The sequence below is a fragment of the Carettochelys insculpta genome, chromosome 4, assembly GCF_033958435.1.
Source record: "Carettochelys insculpta isolate YL-2023 chromosome 4, ASM3395843v1, whole genome shotgun sequence".
Taxonomy (NCBI): Eukaryota; Metazoa; Chordata; order Testudines; family Carettochelyidae; genus Carettochelys; species Carettochelys insculpta.
In genome coordinates this window covers 75,705,867-75,721,482 of record NC_134140.1, presented here as the reverse complement: position 1 = coordinate 75,721,482, position 15,616 = coordinate 75,705,867, and the positions used below count along the sequence as shown (strand labels likewise).

Sequence of the window (15,616 nt, the reverse complement as noted above, 5' to 3'; positions counted from 1 at the left end):
GTTGCATAAGCTCCTCCTGCTGTGGGTTGGGGTTCCCATTGGGGCTGGGATGGGGTCAGGAGCATGGGGAGGTATGGGAAAGGAGGGGCTGTGGTAGGGTTGGGTTTGGCAGGGAGAGAAGAGGGAGGAGGCATGAGAGGGGGACCTGGATGACAGGTGGGTGTCCGCAATTATCTGTGATGTCCAGGACACCTAGTGGGACATCTGGTGGGAGCAAGGCAGCGGGGGCAGGGAGAGCAGGCTCTGGAGCAGTGACAGCAGGCATGGGGGTGGTGGGCATGGGTGGCTGAGCCAACTGGTCCAACCAGACGCCAGTGATGGCTTCTAGTCGGCACATCAGGTGACCCTATGCCTGTGCCTGCCACTCCCAGGCCCATGCCTATGGCACCTTGTCAGCCCACAGCCATTGTTCCACCAGGTCAGCAACCCTCCAGATGGGTCCCTGGTCCTTCTCGGCCCAGCAATAAGCCCTCCAGCCTTGTCCCTGCCCCTGCCACAGTGGGGTGGTGGTGCATCCTGGTGCTCATGGTCCTGCTGGCATGCCTGGATACATCTCCTCCATGGGGATGGCTGGCCCTGGTGGGGTGGTGGCGCTGGCCCAGCCTTCCAATGGTGCAGCTGTAAGGGAGACAAGGAGAAGCAATGGTAAGTCCTTCCCTCCATATGTTCCTGAAGGCCCTGCCCCCACCCCGCAAGTGGCAGCCCCCACCCTGGAGGGGGGAAATGGGGATGTCCTGGGAGCACTGGAGGGCCCTGCCACATGGGGAGTCTGTGGTGCCCTGAGTCCCTGCTCCCTGACGGACAGGCTGTCAGGCAAGGGGTGGTGTCTGGCCAACGTGGGTTCCCCGCATGAGTGGCAGGTGAGCCAGGTGCAGCCTGATCCTCTGTGGAGCCCCTCCTCACAAGTGCAGCTCAAGGCACTGCCCACAGGGGCAGGCGCTGCCTTTTGCCCACAGGAATGCCTGCAAGCTGATGTGTCTGGGGTGCATCTGGTGTGTCTGGGGTTGGGCTGTTGCCTGTGAGGCTGGCCCACTCCAAGCTGTTGCGGGGCAGGGGCAGGGGCAGGTAGGCTCCCCTCCCCCAGGGTACTGGGGCTCATATGGTCTCCCATGGGGCTGGCAGCAGGCCAGCACCCATGCCCAAGGCTTCATGGTTGGACTGAGTGGGACAAGCTGCCTTGCATATGTTAGCATATACTGGGCCACAGGGTAGGGTCCTGCCTAAGCCAGCCCAGCAAGGCTCGTGGTATGTTCCACCTGCAACCACCCCACATGCCTCGGGGCATGTGACCTGTAGGGTACTCACTGGAGGGTCCCTTGAAGAGGTCTGGGGATGCCCTGACTCCAGGATGATGACCAGAGTCCCCTCACTGGCGGCAAAGGTGGTGTTGCCTCCTTGGTCCAGCTCTGCCTGGGTCCTGGGATGCTGCTCCTTTGGCTGTTATTCCTGCTCCATGGGGTGTGGAGTGGGTTCCTCAGACGTGACCTAGGGGCTGCTGGAAGGGGCATATCCTCAGCCCACAGTAGCTGGTGTAGCTCCTTGTAGTACGGACACCTTGCCTGTCCTGCTCCCACCTCCTTGCAGCATGCCAGGCCTGGGCATAGCCCTGCTGCAGCTCTTTGATTTTGGCCCAGACCTCTTCCATGGACCATGAATGGTGGCCATGCACTGCCAGGACAGTGGTGACTCAGCTGTACCCCAGGATGATCCACCTCTTGGCACCTGGGTTGAGGAGGATGGCTGTCTCAGACCACTGGCCCATCAGGTCCCTGATCTTGGGCTATGTCCAGGAGGGGACTCACCTCCTTGACCCCCGCCCCCAGGGTGGGTCCTGGGGGTCCTCTACTTGCTTCTTGGAGGGGTCGGGGGATCATGCAGTGCCTGACTTGCTGCCATCTGATATGCCTCATGAGACAGGGAGTGCCTGTGCAGCTGTGAGCAGACAGCATGCTGCTATGCTGCTTGTATGCTGGCTACTGCCTGCTGTGGGGTTCCCTGGCTCCCTTCAGCTGTAAGAGTGGCCAGGGGTGAAGAGCACAGAGCTTTGATTGCAGTGGACAGGGCACTCTCCTGGCCAGCTGGCCGGCCTGATGGAGGACTTATCTGTTGACAAAAGGCACCCCCAGAGCACCTACTCTTCTATTTTGTTGACAGAATCTGTTGAAACAGGCTTTTGAGAAAAGTGCCAAGTTCTGTCGACAGTATGTTGACAGAACGTTTTTTAGGTGTAGATGCTCCAGGGCTTTTGTTAACAAAACACCAACATGGCTTTAACAAAGACAAACATGGTGTTAGTGTACTCTTGTACAAGTCACTGAACTCTTAAGGCCAGATTCCCAAATGGTGTACCTTGGCTTACCTCCAGTTATGTCAATGGATAGACTGAATTTATACTCACTTAGGATCTTACCCCCATAAAATAGGATTGTTGGAAGAACTAGTTAATATCTGTGAAGCACTTTGACAATATAAAAAGTATGTGTATTATGTTTCATTTTCAATTAGTCCATTTCAAATCAAATACTACATTTTGAACTTTGTTTTCTAACAGCAAATTCTGATCACAACAATTTGAGAAGTATCGGAGGGGTAGCCGTGTTAGTCTGGATCTGTAACAGCAACAAAGGGTCCTATGGCACCTTATAGACTAACAGGAAAGTTTTGAGCATGAGCTTTCGTGAGCACAGACTCACTTCATCAGATGCTGGTCTTGGAAATCCCTGCAGATTTCCAAGACCAGCATCTGATGAAGTGAGTCTGTGCTCACGAAAGCTCATGCTCAAAACTTTTCTGTTAGTCTATAAGGTGCCACAGGACCCTTCGTTGCTGTAACAATTTGAGAGTCATCCACCAACATTTATTGTGGCAAAAGAGCTTTGTAGCACAGAGCAAAATCTATGAGAAAATCAGCTATCATGAGTCTTTCATTGAAAGTAAGTGGAAACACAAACAAAGCAAAACAAGCAAACAAAACAACACAAACAAAACAAGTTTATGTAAATACTTGAAAGTTTCTCTGTAACTGTAATGGGATATAGAGCTACTCAGAGTTGAGAATAAAGGCTCATACTGACACTTCAGCTTCAACTATTTCCTTTGTGTCCAGATATTGCTATGGCGTGTTATATCAAAGCAGTGAATTGAGATCCTGCAAAATACCTACCACTTGAAGTAAACCTCAAAAGACAATAGTGTTCTAAAGTGCCCAAACACCTGATACAGCTTATGCCATAAAATGTGCCCTGCTAATTAGATTCCACAGGTCATGAAATTCTCCCTCAAAATCATAAATTTATAGGAAGAAATTGCTTTGTCTCATTAATTAATTAAGCAAACATAACTCTATTATTCCAGGAACACCATGTGGCCAAAATTCTAACTACAGATATGCTGAATGGAATGGTATGGCATGAAATATTTATAACATCAGCAAGTTAATGGTAAAGCAACAAGTGGGACTTTCAGTCTAATGCTGAGTTTTTTTATTCTTATGCAGCTAACCCTTAGTAGTACACAAGTTATTAAATACAAACAATAACGAAATAAGTTGTTGGAAATAATTAATTTTCCCCAAATAATGAAAAGCAATTGACAATGATATGCTTAAAGGCATTAAAATATTGTGATACTTTTAAAAGAAGTCCTGCAAATGAAAATTTTATTATTAGAACTCCTGACTGCCAACAAGAAATGGAATAGGCACAAAAGAAAAAATAACAACACAGAAAAAATAATGTGGTAGTACCTTCCTCTCGCCACAATATGTTTGCAGCTGCAGCATGTAAGAAAAGAACAGAAGAGACAAATGAACAAATGAAAAAAACATGAAATGGTTTACCCATCCCTGGAATACCTAAGAAGCAACATGTTATGGATCATAAGCTAAAGTGCGTTTATGTACAAAAACAGTGAATTCAGCAAAAGATTCATATGAAATGACTGTACTCCAAAATGGGAAAAAAACAATGACTTATACATGCTTGTTGTCAATGTTATAAAATGTTTTTGAAATTAATGTTTCTATCCTTTTGTTAATAAAGTGTGTGTTTAATCTCACATTTGTGTTCTTAAAAATATAGATAACATTATAGCTGAAGGCCATTTTCATCCAAAGTTTTCAGTGCAAGAAATTAATTTTGAAGAATTATTCAATTTAGAAAAAAATCTTCACACACTTATTATATTTATGAGAGGTGCTTACATCTATACTGCCATAACATGAGTCCTTTATTAGAATTGAAGTTAATGGTATGTTTGCCATTGACTTCAAAAGGAACAGAAAATGGACAATAACTTTGAAAGGCAAACACCCATGAATGGACAGTTACATTTACATGGCATCATTTGCTATATTTTAAATTCTTCCATTCAGACATGTGGGATTGATAGAAATTATTTATACAAACACTGCTACCCCTTCCTCCTGAGGAGAGAGAATGTACCTATATTAGACATATATAAAGCACAGCATTCAGTGGAAGAGAGTAATCAACCAAACACACAAATGCTTTGAAAAATATTTTCCTCACAAATACATACAAATTTCAAAGAAAAAGAACAGGAAAAACAGAGAGCATAAGGTTTGGTAAGCTCCTGGAGAATGCAGTTAGATATTTTTTTCTAAATGCATGCATCATAGACTCTGAAAAATATAGCTATTGCATTTTCCTATTATCTTATTGTCTCCTCATTTTATTTCATAAACTCTCTCTTAGGACTGACTTCCCCATGACCTTAGCCATAACACTTCAACTCTCCGTCTTTCCTTTTCCTCACGCACACTAGACAATGATACAGATATATGGATGGAGTTTTCTACAAAAGTGTTATTATTAGCAATAGTGCAGTGTGGCACTATTGAATTTTGGAATCAAAGCTTCACTTCTGCACGAGCGCATATTATTAGATGTTACTGTATTAATGTTTACTACATTTAAATGTGTTTAATTTTTGTGCCTTTATTCACTGCCCCTTAAGACTGTAGTAACTTCAAATTCCCAACATTGTATTATCTTCAAGATGTGACCCATTAATGTTCTATATCAAACAATTACTATAGTCCTGATTCTTCTACCCTTTATTCACACCATCCTCATTCTACACAAGGGGCATCTCCTCTTCAGATGGTGTAACTTGTAATAAGGCAACTGAAGTCAAAATTGAGTCAATGAAATTTTAAATCTAACTGCATATTTTCTTAAGAATTTATTTTATGTCCACTCTTTTATGAGGTTGGCTTTTTATTTCCAAAAGAGACTGAATTTATTGGACTTATGACAATTTACATCATCTCAGGATCTGTCCCCTTGAATCCTGATGCTTTCAGTGGGGCTATCTGCAGCAATGGTGAGGAGGGTAGAACTGGGCTCTATGTTTACAGAAAAAAAGGAGCTTGGCTTACAGTGTGATAATACACTGACAACCACAAGCACAGTAGTTCATATGCCTCTGTTAGAGTAAGGTACAATATTTTTTACTTGGCTACTCATGTGTAAGCTATTTGGCTGTTCTGCTAAATTATATTTATTCTGTCCTTGTATAAAGGGGGTTTAACAGTTTGCTGCAGATCTAGTCCTCTTGCAACAAGCTGCATTCATGTAAGGAGAGAATATTAGCTTCATGTCTTATTGAGTGATTCCCCATGCACAGCCTGAAATCACAAGATCAAAAAGAAAAAAAATGAAAGGGTATAAAATATATATTTTAAATTTTGTTGCTCCAGATAACAGAGAAAAAATGTTGATTTTGGATTTTTTTTTCTACTCAAAAAAATTTTTCAGTGAGGTAAACATAGATCCACTGCTATAAAGCCAAGTGTTTCCTCTTCTGCACAGGAGGTGAGGGTTGGTGATAAAAAAGAGAAGGAATTACAGCCAATCAAGCACTGCCCTTAGCATCAACTCCTTAGAAGTACTTCTTTACAAACAACCTGCACTGGAGCCTCTTCAGGTGAAAAAAGTGCCAGCATGAAGGCATTAGGAGTGAAAAAGACAAAACAGAAAAAACACTCTACATGTCATGCACCACCAGTAACTCAATCTTTTCAAGAAAAAAAAAACTTGTTTATTAACAGCCCAACATTTAATAGACCATCTTTGTATATCTGCAGGGTGATAGGGCACAAAAAGGGCTCAAGAAAGCAGCATGGTTGTGCACGGTGTTCTTGCAGATGCACCAGGGTACTGGGGTGGCAATTATTATGCACGAACATTCAGTATCTGCAGCATTTGTAGGCTCAGTTTGGCTATGTTGTCTTATGCAGGGCATCTCTGCAAGACCGACACACTATCTCCTTAGAGCAAATTGGAGGATCTTATATTAAATTAGTTTCCTTCCTTGAAGATTTTCTTAAGGATGGGCAGCATGTGACTCCAATGTATTCAAGGCCTCATGCACTGAGCTGTAACTCCTGCATTTGAACAATAAATTCTAGGGAAAGTGGAAGTGGAGGAGGGAGATCAAAGAAAATTAAAACTATTCCCTCAATGATTTCTCCTACATGTAAAGACATGACATTAACAAATGCATAACATTTAAGAATTCAATACAGTATACAAAGAATCTGATTAATGCAAAATGAACATATGGTCTCTAGGGCTGGGTCTAAATGGAGCTCTGCTCAGCGCTCCTGCTGGCAGAGCTATGCAAAGTGAGCTTCTCGTGACTGCTAATGGCTGCCAATTTGTATTACTCCCAGAGCTCATTACCAGAACCACACAAGAGTTCGGTGCTGGCAGAAGTGGATGCTGGCACTGCAGAGGCCATGTAGGTGTGCCTCTGCTGGCTAACCCTCACACCCTGTTGCCAGTCCCTTATGCCTTCAGTCCACATGGCCTCTGCAGTGCCGGCACCAAATTCACACTTGGCTATGGTAATAAGTTTTGGGAATATGTAAATAGGAAGTCATTTGCAAACCCAAGAAGCTCACTTTTCGTTGCTCTGCCAGCAGCAGCGTTGAGCACTAGTCTAGATTAGTTACATAAGATAAAAATGAATAAAGGGAAAGCTGATTTGTTAGTTTAAAAATAACCTTAAACCTGATAAGGAGAGGGGAAGATTTAAGATTTAATATTTGAAGCTGCAGCTTAGATGTGAAATGCGGGTTTCACACTTTTTGACACTGGGCCATTATCACTATACCACGTGATCTAGTAGATAGCACAGGACAAAGAAGGTGACTCTATAATTTATGCATTTCTATTTGAGCTATCCCATATTTTTAAGATATTTCTGCAACGAGGATTCCACAAGGAACGTATCCTTTCATTCCATTTTTTTAAACTAATCATTCAGTCATATCCCTACAATCTTTGCATTAGTTGGCATGTTCCAGGCTTGTGTTTTCATGCCACAAAATGCAGAATGTAATGCACTAAAATTACTTTTTATTAAATAGCTACATATTTACATAAATAACAATACTGGTCAAGACCCCGAACCTTGGCTAAGAAGTGCCCTTAACATCAACAGAAACCAGTGAAAATAGGTTTGCACAGTGTTTTTTTTCTAGATGTTTGTATGCAGTCAGAGAAGCTGATTGGCTAGCAAAACTCACGTAATCAGCATTTACAAAAGATGACTTAATAAAATAGAGTATATTGAAAAGATGATCTATAAGTCAATAAAAGGGAGCATATATTAAAAATTAATCAGGAAATATCAAAATCAATTCAAAACAGGGTCATCCAACAAACCATTGGTGGGTCTCACATGTCCATTCAGGGCTGGTCTTCCAAACTGTTTGTTTTTCTGACAGTTCCCTTGTCCCTTACTCCTGTCACTCCATTGGGTTTGGTGGGCCCTTCAAGGGGGCAGATTAGTCTGCCAATAAACTCTGCCTCAGGGCTGCAGACAGGCTTATCTCCTATCAAGACAGACCTTATTTTTCTTCCTCACCAGCTATTAATTAGGTCAGATCTCCTCCTTTTAGCTCTCCTTTCCACATCAAAGATTGGCTACAGGTGTTGTGGGATACGACCATGTGGAGTCTCAGTGCTTTCATTAGCAGTGGAGAACTTGCTATCTTCCTAAAATCCTTCACTGCCAGCTTCCCATAATGAGATACTACAGTAGCATAGAATCATAAAATCCTAGGACTACAAGGGAACTTAAGAGGTCAGCTAGTCCAGCCCCTTTTTAATTTTTTTTAAAGTCCAAGTTTCCACTTCTTTTACATACCCTTTTTAAGTTTAAGCTCACCAAGGATTTCTCTGGGAAGCCAACCTAGTTGCCTACCATATTTGCTTTTCTTACTATGCATCAGGATGGTTTGTTCCTGATGCATAGTAAGAAATAAGATTCAATAAGCTTTCTTATACTAATTTCCTTCTTTATTTTGAAATTTCAGAGAACAAAAACAAAGTGTGCTTTTTCTTGTAATAATTTCCTTTTGGCAACATAACAGGATCATCCTATTGCCAACAATCAATAAGCAGTATACTATGTTTCCCTATGAAAACAGAGTGAGGCCACTGAGAATCTGAAAACCCACTTGTTTGGTATTAGAAAATGTTCTTTCATGTTTTCCACAAAACAGTTTTACCTCTTGACTCACATGCTTCAGTAGCCATCATCTAAAATGGCTGATGTCTTTTAAGAGATATTAGCTTTTACCCTCACAGAAATATCGTCATTTTTTTTCCGTAGCTATTGTATGCAGGTTATGATTAAATGAGATTTTCTTCACTCTTTATTGGTATTTCAGGACACAGGGCTAAACAAAAAAAATTCAATACCATTTTGTTACTCTGGTCTTCAGGTAGAAAAAGTGGAAATCAACTGCAAGCTTAAGTTTAGAAAAAAGATTTTAGGACTACGATGCTGGCTGAACATTTTCTTTTAAAACAGCCTCAGAAAGACAAATGTAGAAAAATCTAACATGATTTAGAATGCTAAATTCTCTTCTTGGTTTGCTTACTAATTTTATAAGAAATAAACTTCCTCAACATTACCACATGTGTAAATTAACAGGTTCCAATCTAAACATCTATTTGTGGAAACCTGGGAAGTGGAGGAAAAAAACATGGTGGCTAGGTCTACACTAGCCCCAGAGCTTCGAAAGGGGCATAATAATGAACCTAATTGAAAGATGCTAATGAGGCGCTATAACCAAATAGGAATAAAGGGATTTCGAAGTTTGCAGGGTCCTTTTGAAAAAAAAACGTGTAGATGAGCTGTGTGCAATTGAAAGCAGCACTTTCAGAGTAACGCGGCCAATATCTCCCAAAACCTTATGAAATACAACTCAGACCTACAGATTTTTCTATCTCTAACTCCTCTAACTCCATCTGCTCATAGGAATAAGGGGACTTCGAAGTAGGCAGGGTCCTTTCGAAAAGGAGCCCTGTCTGGATGAACCGCGTGGCGGCGAGCCACGTCAATTTCGAAGTGCTGCGGCCGCCCGCATGCTAATGAGGTGCTGAATATGTATTTCAGCGCTTCATTAGTAAACTTTGAAATGGCCATTGGCATGGCCATTTCGAAGTTTTCGGCTAGTGTAGACACAGCTAAAGAGATTTAAATGAGTACTATGACACACACGTTTGCTGTTGAGAGATTAAATATTCACTTGTTTTATTGAACCTGGCTTGCCAGAAGTAGAAGAGATCTTGGGCTCACCATTGATATTAGTCAGCTATACACATCTCTCAGGGATAAAGGACTGGTGACAGAGGTGGTTTTAGCCTGCAGAGGCACGTACACATGGTTTGTTTGCTGCTGGCAGCAGCCTCTGCCGGCAGTGAGATCTTGCATGGCTGTGCTAATTAGCTGTCTGATTATGCTAATTAGCTGTCTGATTATGCTAATAAACAGCCACTTGCAATTGCAAGACTGATCATTAGCATGGAGCTGTCAGAACAGCTCCATGTGGACGTGCCCTATAAATGATGTAGGTGCTTTCACACATCTTGTAATTAGAAGTTTTAGCAAATGAAATAGAACATTTATAATTTAATGTAATGTAATCTATTGTCCTGACTAATTATTAAGCTTTTACTTATCAGTTAAAATGTCACATCTGCCACATTACTACTTCTGATTATATTGCTCAGAGCAGAAGTTTGCTTGTTTTTAATTTTTCATAATTATATCTTGACATAGTGTAACAAATTAAATCTATGGTCTATTTTCATCTCAAGGGATGGTGGTTATCAGTGGTGGTAAGGAGCTATGGGCAGTGTGTGAGTCCACAGCTTCTCTCATGGCTTATTCATCCAATACTGGATTTGCATGATCGACTGCAATAACTGCATGTCAGTCTATTTCCGAATTCTTGAGTCTGAGAGTTTTTCCTTCTAAGACAAAATTCTTTTGCATGGGTTGCACATATATTATTGAGGGATGATGCACTCTGTTGTAGCAACTATCACCAGGTATTTTGATCTGATGATGTAGATTCCCAGGATTTTGGATCATGTTGAATTTTTTCATGGCGTTTTTGCATGTATTCTTGAATCTTAGCTTTGGTCTTCCTCTTGTTCTCAACCCACATGGCAGTTCACCAAAGAGGATTTCTTTGGGAAGACGTTCATCACCGATTCTTCTCACATGACCAAGCTACCATAGTCTTCTGCTGTTGAGGATCACTATGAGGCTCGGTATGCCAGATCTTGACAGGACATCTGCATTTGAAGCTTTATCTTGCCAGTTGATATTCATAATTCTGCACAGGCAACAAAGATGGAAACTGTTCACTTTTTTCTCCTATTTTGAGTAGGTGGTCCATGTCTCAGAACCATGTATCAAGATACTCAATACACATGCCTGGCAGATTAGTAACTTTGTTTTCAGTGTCATCTTAGGATTGTTCCATGCTCATTTCATAAGTCTGCCAAAAATAGTAGTTGCCTTCCTGATTCTCATGTTGAGTTCTTCGTGCATGGATAGGTTTGTGGTGACAGTAGATACAAGGTAACAGAACTGTTGAATCACATCTATTGGTCTGTTATCCAGAATGACATTGGGCACTGAGGTATACTTTGAATGAATGCAACAGTTTTCTTCATGCTTATGACAAGGGAAAACAACTTGCAGGTTCTGGAAAGAGAATCCATCAGGGACTGTATTGTGTCCTCATTATGAGCGACAAGAACTGCATCATCTGTGAAGAGGAGTTCCCCAATGAGGACCTTCTTGACCTTAGTTTTAGCCTTGAGTCTTGCCAAGTTGTAGAGAGAGCCATCTAATCTTGCATGGAGAAATACAATGCTGTGTGAGTTGGGAAATGCACAATTTAGTACAAATGAGAAGAATATGCTGAAGAGGATACAGGCAAGAACACACCCTTGTTTGACTCCACTGTTCATTGCAAATAGTTCCGATGTAGATCCACCATATTGCCCTGTTGCTTTCATGCTTTTGTGAAAGGATGTTATGAGCTTGAGTAGGGTTGGAGGGCAGCCAATCTTGGTTAATACTCTGTATGGTCCTGATCTACTAACGGTGTCAAATGCCTTTGTTAAGTCCACAAATGCGATGAATAACTGCTTTCCTTGTTTTCTGCATTTTTCCTGTAGTTGTCAAAGTGAGAAATTCATGGTCCATTGTTGACTTCCCAGCCCTGAAGCCACATTGTGTTCCTGAATAGATTCGATCTGCAAGTTTTTGCAGGTGTTTGAGAATGACATGGGCCCATGCTTTACCTGTGATGCTCAGTAATAAGGTGCCTCTGTAGTTGTTGCAGTTACCCTTTTTGCCTTTGTTTTTATAGAGAGCGATGCTTGCATCCTTCATGTCATGTGGGACATCTCCTTCTCTCCAACATTTTAGGAGTAAATCACAGATGAAGGTAAAAAGCACAGCCTTGTTTGCCTTCAGGACTTCAGCAGGGAATCTGTCATTTCCTGGTGCTTTTCCATTGGAGAAAGCATCAAAAGCTTGAGGAAGTTCCTCTTCCATAGGCTGTGCATCTAGTTCAGACATTTCTGGAAGAGTTGGGATGAGATTGTCATGTTCAGGTTGTACTGTACACTAGTGGGAATAAAGACTTGAGTAGTGTTCCACTAATCTGGACATCTGTAGCTTTTTGTCTGTGATCGCCTGTCCATTTAAATGCTTCAGTGGGGCGATGTGGTAATGTTTGGGCAGAGTGCTTTCTTCAATCCATCATACATGGTTTTCAGGTTGCCCAAATCAGATGCCTTTTGAATATTAGAACATAGGTTGGCCCAATACTTATTCACACACTGCCTGGATTCTATCTGAAGAGCAGATCTTGCATGCTGAAGTTGATCTCTTGTGCTTTGAGATGGGTTCTTTATGTTATTCAGATGTGCCTTGTGTTTTTCTTCAAGAAGAGGCCTAAGAATGTCAGCATTTTCATCAATCCAGTCTTTGTTAGAGAATTTATGTGTTCCAAAGGCAGATTTGGCACATTTGTATATTGCATCTCCCAGCATGAACCATGTTTCATCAATGGTTTATCGGTCAGGTTTGTGTTATATTTTGCGAGTGAGATCATCTGCAAAGACAGAGCATTGTAGCACATCTTTGGTATTGAAAGTATTGATTTTTGGCTTATTGCATTCTTTTGTCAAATAGAGTTCCTTTGGGATGATTTTCACTCTGCTGATGATCAAAGAGTGATCAGTGTAATAATCTGTGCTGTGATACACGTGTAAATTTGACAGAGTTGAGATTTTTCCTGCATACCAGTACAAGGTCAAGTTGATGCGAGTGACCAGATCTGGGGTGGCACCATGAAACCTTGTGACACCCTTTCAGCTTAAAGAAAGTATTAGTTATGTAGAGCTGATTCTGAGAGCTGAATTTGAGAAGCCTTTGACCATTTTCTTTCATCTTCCCAATACCAAGATGACCAAGGCAGATGGGCCTTGGATGGATACTGATGGTCGTATCCAACTCTTGCATTGAAGTCGCCAAGGATGTACAGTTGTTCGCCCGTTAAAAAGGAGTCGATAACTTTCTGAAGATTATGATAAAAGCATCCTTATCTTTGGTGCACGATGCCCACTTAGGTGCATAAGCACTGATAATGTTGACATATCCTGACTTGGCATGGAGCTTCAAGGATATAATGGATTCCAATTTAGCTGTGGGTATATTGATAGAGTTCAGAAGATTGTTCCGAACAGCAAATCCAACTCCACAGACAAGCTTTTCCAGAAAAGAGTGTAGCTGGTTTCTTTCATTGGCCCAGTATCGGCCAGCCTGGTTTCCTGGAAAGCAGTAATATCAACATTCTGTTTGTGTAGCTGTTGATCTATGACTGCTGTTTTGCATATTGAGTCAGTGGTTGTAAGGTCATGGGCAGATTCAAGTCCTGGATACATGGTCTGCACATTTCAGCTACCAAGCCAGAGGCAATTGATTTATTGTTTTGTTTTTTGGCGGGTATGTCGTTTACATCTACTTTTCGATTTCTGGTCTATCGCCATGCACCCAATGAGGAAGGCAGATGTGATGGGTCAGCACCTTATTGACCAGGGCTGCCTGGCTTGAGGTGGGTGGTAGCTGACCAGTGGAGTGCGATGACTCCTCCCACCAATGAAAGTGACCCATGGTGTCTTCCTCTTCATCAGTTGAGGAGGGCTTATAACCCATAACTGCCACTTCCCATGTTGTTTTCATGCTATCAGCAAGGATGGAGTGTCTTCTCCATTTGGCACCCTCTCACACAGCATTGCCTGGCCTAGTGTTTGGAGTAAGTGTGTTGCCCAAGAAACACTATCCCACTCTTGGTCATCCCAGTTGAATCCAAAGGAAAGGCAGAAGTCAGTAGGTTTGGAACTGAGGTGATTGCAAGGAGGTGCTGGAAAGCAGGTTTGACTAATCCTCTCTGCTAACCACCTTACGGTCTCCACTCTGGATTTTCTGTCTGGGTTTACTCCCATAGACTTTGGATCTCCTGAACCTACCCACAAGGCAGCAAAGAATTTTCTGACAGGGTTGTTTCCCCTGGGGTGATGTAAGGAGTCATGCTCCCTTGGATATCAGCGACCAAATCAAAGTACACATGCTATTTGGATTAACCAAAATAATCCAGGGACCAAAGTGTCTCAGACCTCATCTCATGCAGAATGAGGCAGCAGAAGCCACTTAGTGCACCCGCCCGCCGTCATGCTTGGGCGTCTGCGCTGCCTGACTGGCATCTGTGGGCTGCTGGCGCTGCTGCCCTTGCTTGAGGCTCGCAGAGGACCATGTGATCAAGAAGAAATAACCAAATTTAACAGAATATTTATAATTTTGTTTAGAGCCTTTGCCATTGCAATGCAACATTGAAATAGTAATGATTACAGATGCTGTGGCTAAGACTAGCCTTCCCTGACAATTTTCTTCTGAAAAAACATTAATAGCTTCTCTTATATCCCAGACTTTCTGTAGGACACTGAATAAGTTTATTATCCCCAGGGTGCAGGTTTCCCATATTACTTTCTTAAATTATGTATTTCTGAATTTCCTCATTACCATTTAGTTTCCCATTATTGGAATTTTGGGTAAATTTAATAGTGATATCAGATACTAATTCAGAATTTACCAGGGCTCACTATCTGCAAATATTATTGTCAAATACACTTATTCATCCATCCTTATTAACATAAATTATATGTTCATGTATGGATTCAGAGCAATATATGGCCCTAAAATAATTTCTAAGCAAGTTTTAGGCTCTCTCCCTAATACCGTGTACTGTGTAATACTGTGTACTGTACTGAGTACAGACAGCATGAGTGAATTCTGGCAAGGTAATTGCACCACACTTTTACTGCTCTCTGATATAGGCAAGAGAGTAATTGTTGAGAAATAATTTCACTTTTTGGGAGATATATTCTTTGCTTTATTTAGATGGTGATAATTCTCAGGGGCAACAGCTGCATATACATACACACCCACAAAGAAGAGTATATGTTCCTAGTGGCATTGTTTGTTCTTGTACTTCTAAAGCATAAAAATGAAACACTGAAGTAAAATAGGAACAAAGCTATGTCATTGCTAATTATTGGTACTAGAATAAGCAATCCATTTAAAAAAACACAGGGTTTATTTCAGCTGGTATTCATATGACAGAATATACATATCTGACAAGGTAAGCCTGACTCTTTTGTTCTATTAGCATCACAGGTTTAAAAGAAAAAAATGAAGCTACTCTGCTTGTATTGGATACATTATTTGATTTCAATTTAGGGCATATTAAAACCAATTATCTAACAGCTATTGTCCTGACTAATTATTGAGCTTTTACTTATCAGTTAAAATATCACAGCTGCCATATTATTTCCTCTGCTTATATTGCTCAGAGCAGAAGTTGGTTTGTTTTCAATTTTTCATAATTATATCTTGAGACAGCGTAACAAAGCTTAGCAAAGACAATATCTCAATGAAAGGTGGACATATTATGACAAAAATAGTTTTGCTTAGAAGAAAAAGATTAACTATCCACACTTTTCAGTGAAACTGACTTTTCGGGGGAAGGATAGTTCTGAAATTCATTATCAATGTTAGTGAGCTGTACACTGCTTTTATTTTTTTGTAAATTCTGACAGTTATCCGTCCTGAATTCTCTTGTCGTAGCACATTAACACAGTATAATGTACAGGAACATAATCTGAAGGTTTAGCCTTATTTAAACTTTGAATACCTAACCATAAAATGAAAT

General features: G+C 41.4%; 1 protein-coding gene across 2 annotated transcripts in view; it reads right to left on the bottom strand.

The window, feature by feature from the left end:
- FSTL5 (follistatin like 5) overlaps positions 1 to 15,616 on the bottom strand; it is a 655,002-nt gene that overhangs the window by 98,457 nt on the left and 540,929 nt on the right. The window contains exon 10 of one of the 2 annotated variants that reach the window (XM_074991879.1): positions 3,746 to 3,772. The exons of the other annotated variant lie outside the window; for it this stretch is intronic. Coding sequence (XP_074847980.1) covers positions 3,746 to 3,772 — 27 coding nt within the window. The remainder of the gene's footprint in view (positions 1 to 3,745; positions 3,773 to 15,616) is intronic. 2 annotated transcript variants of the gene reach the window in all.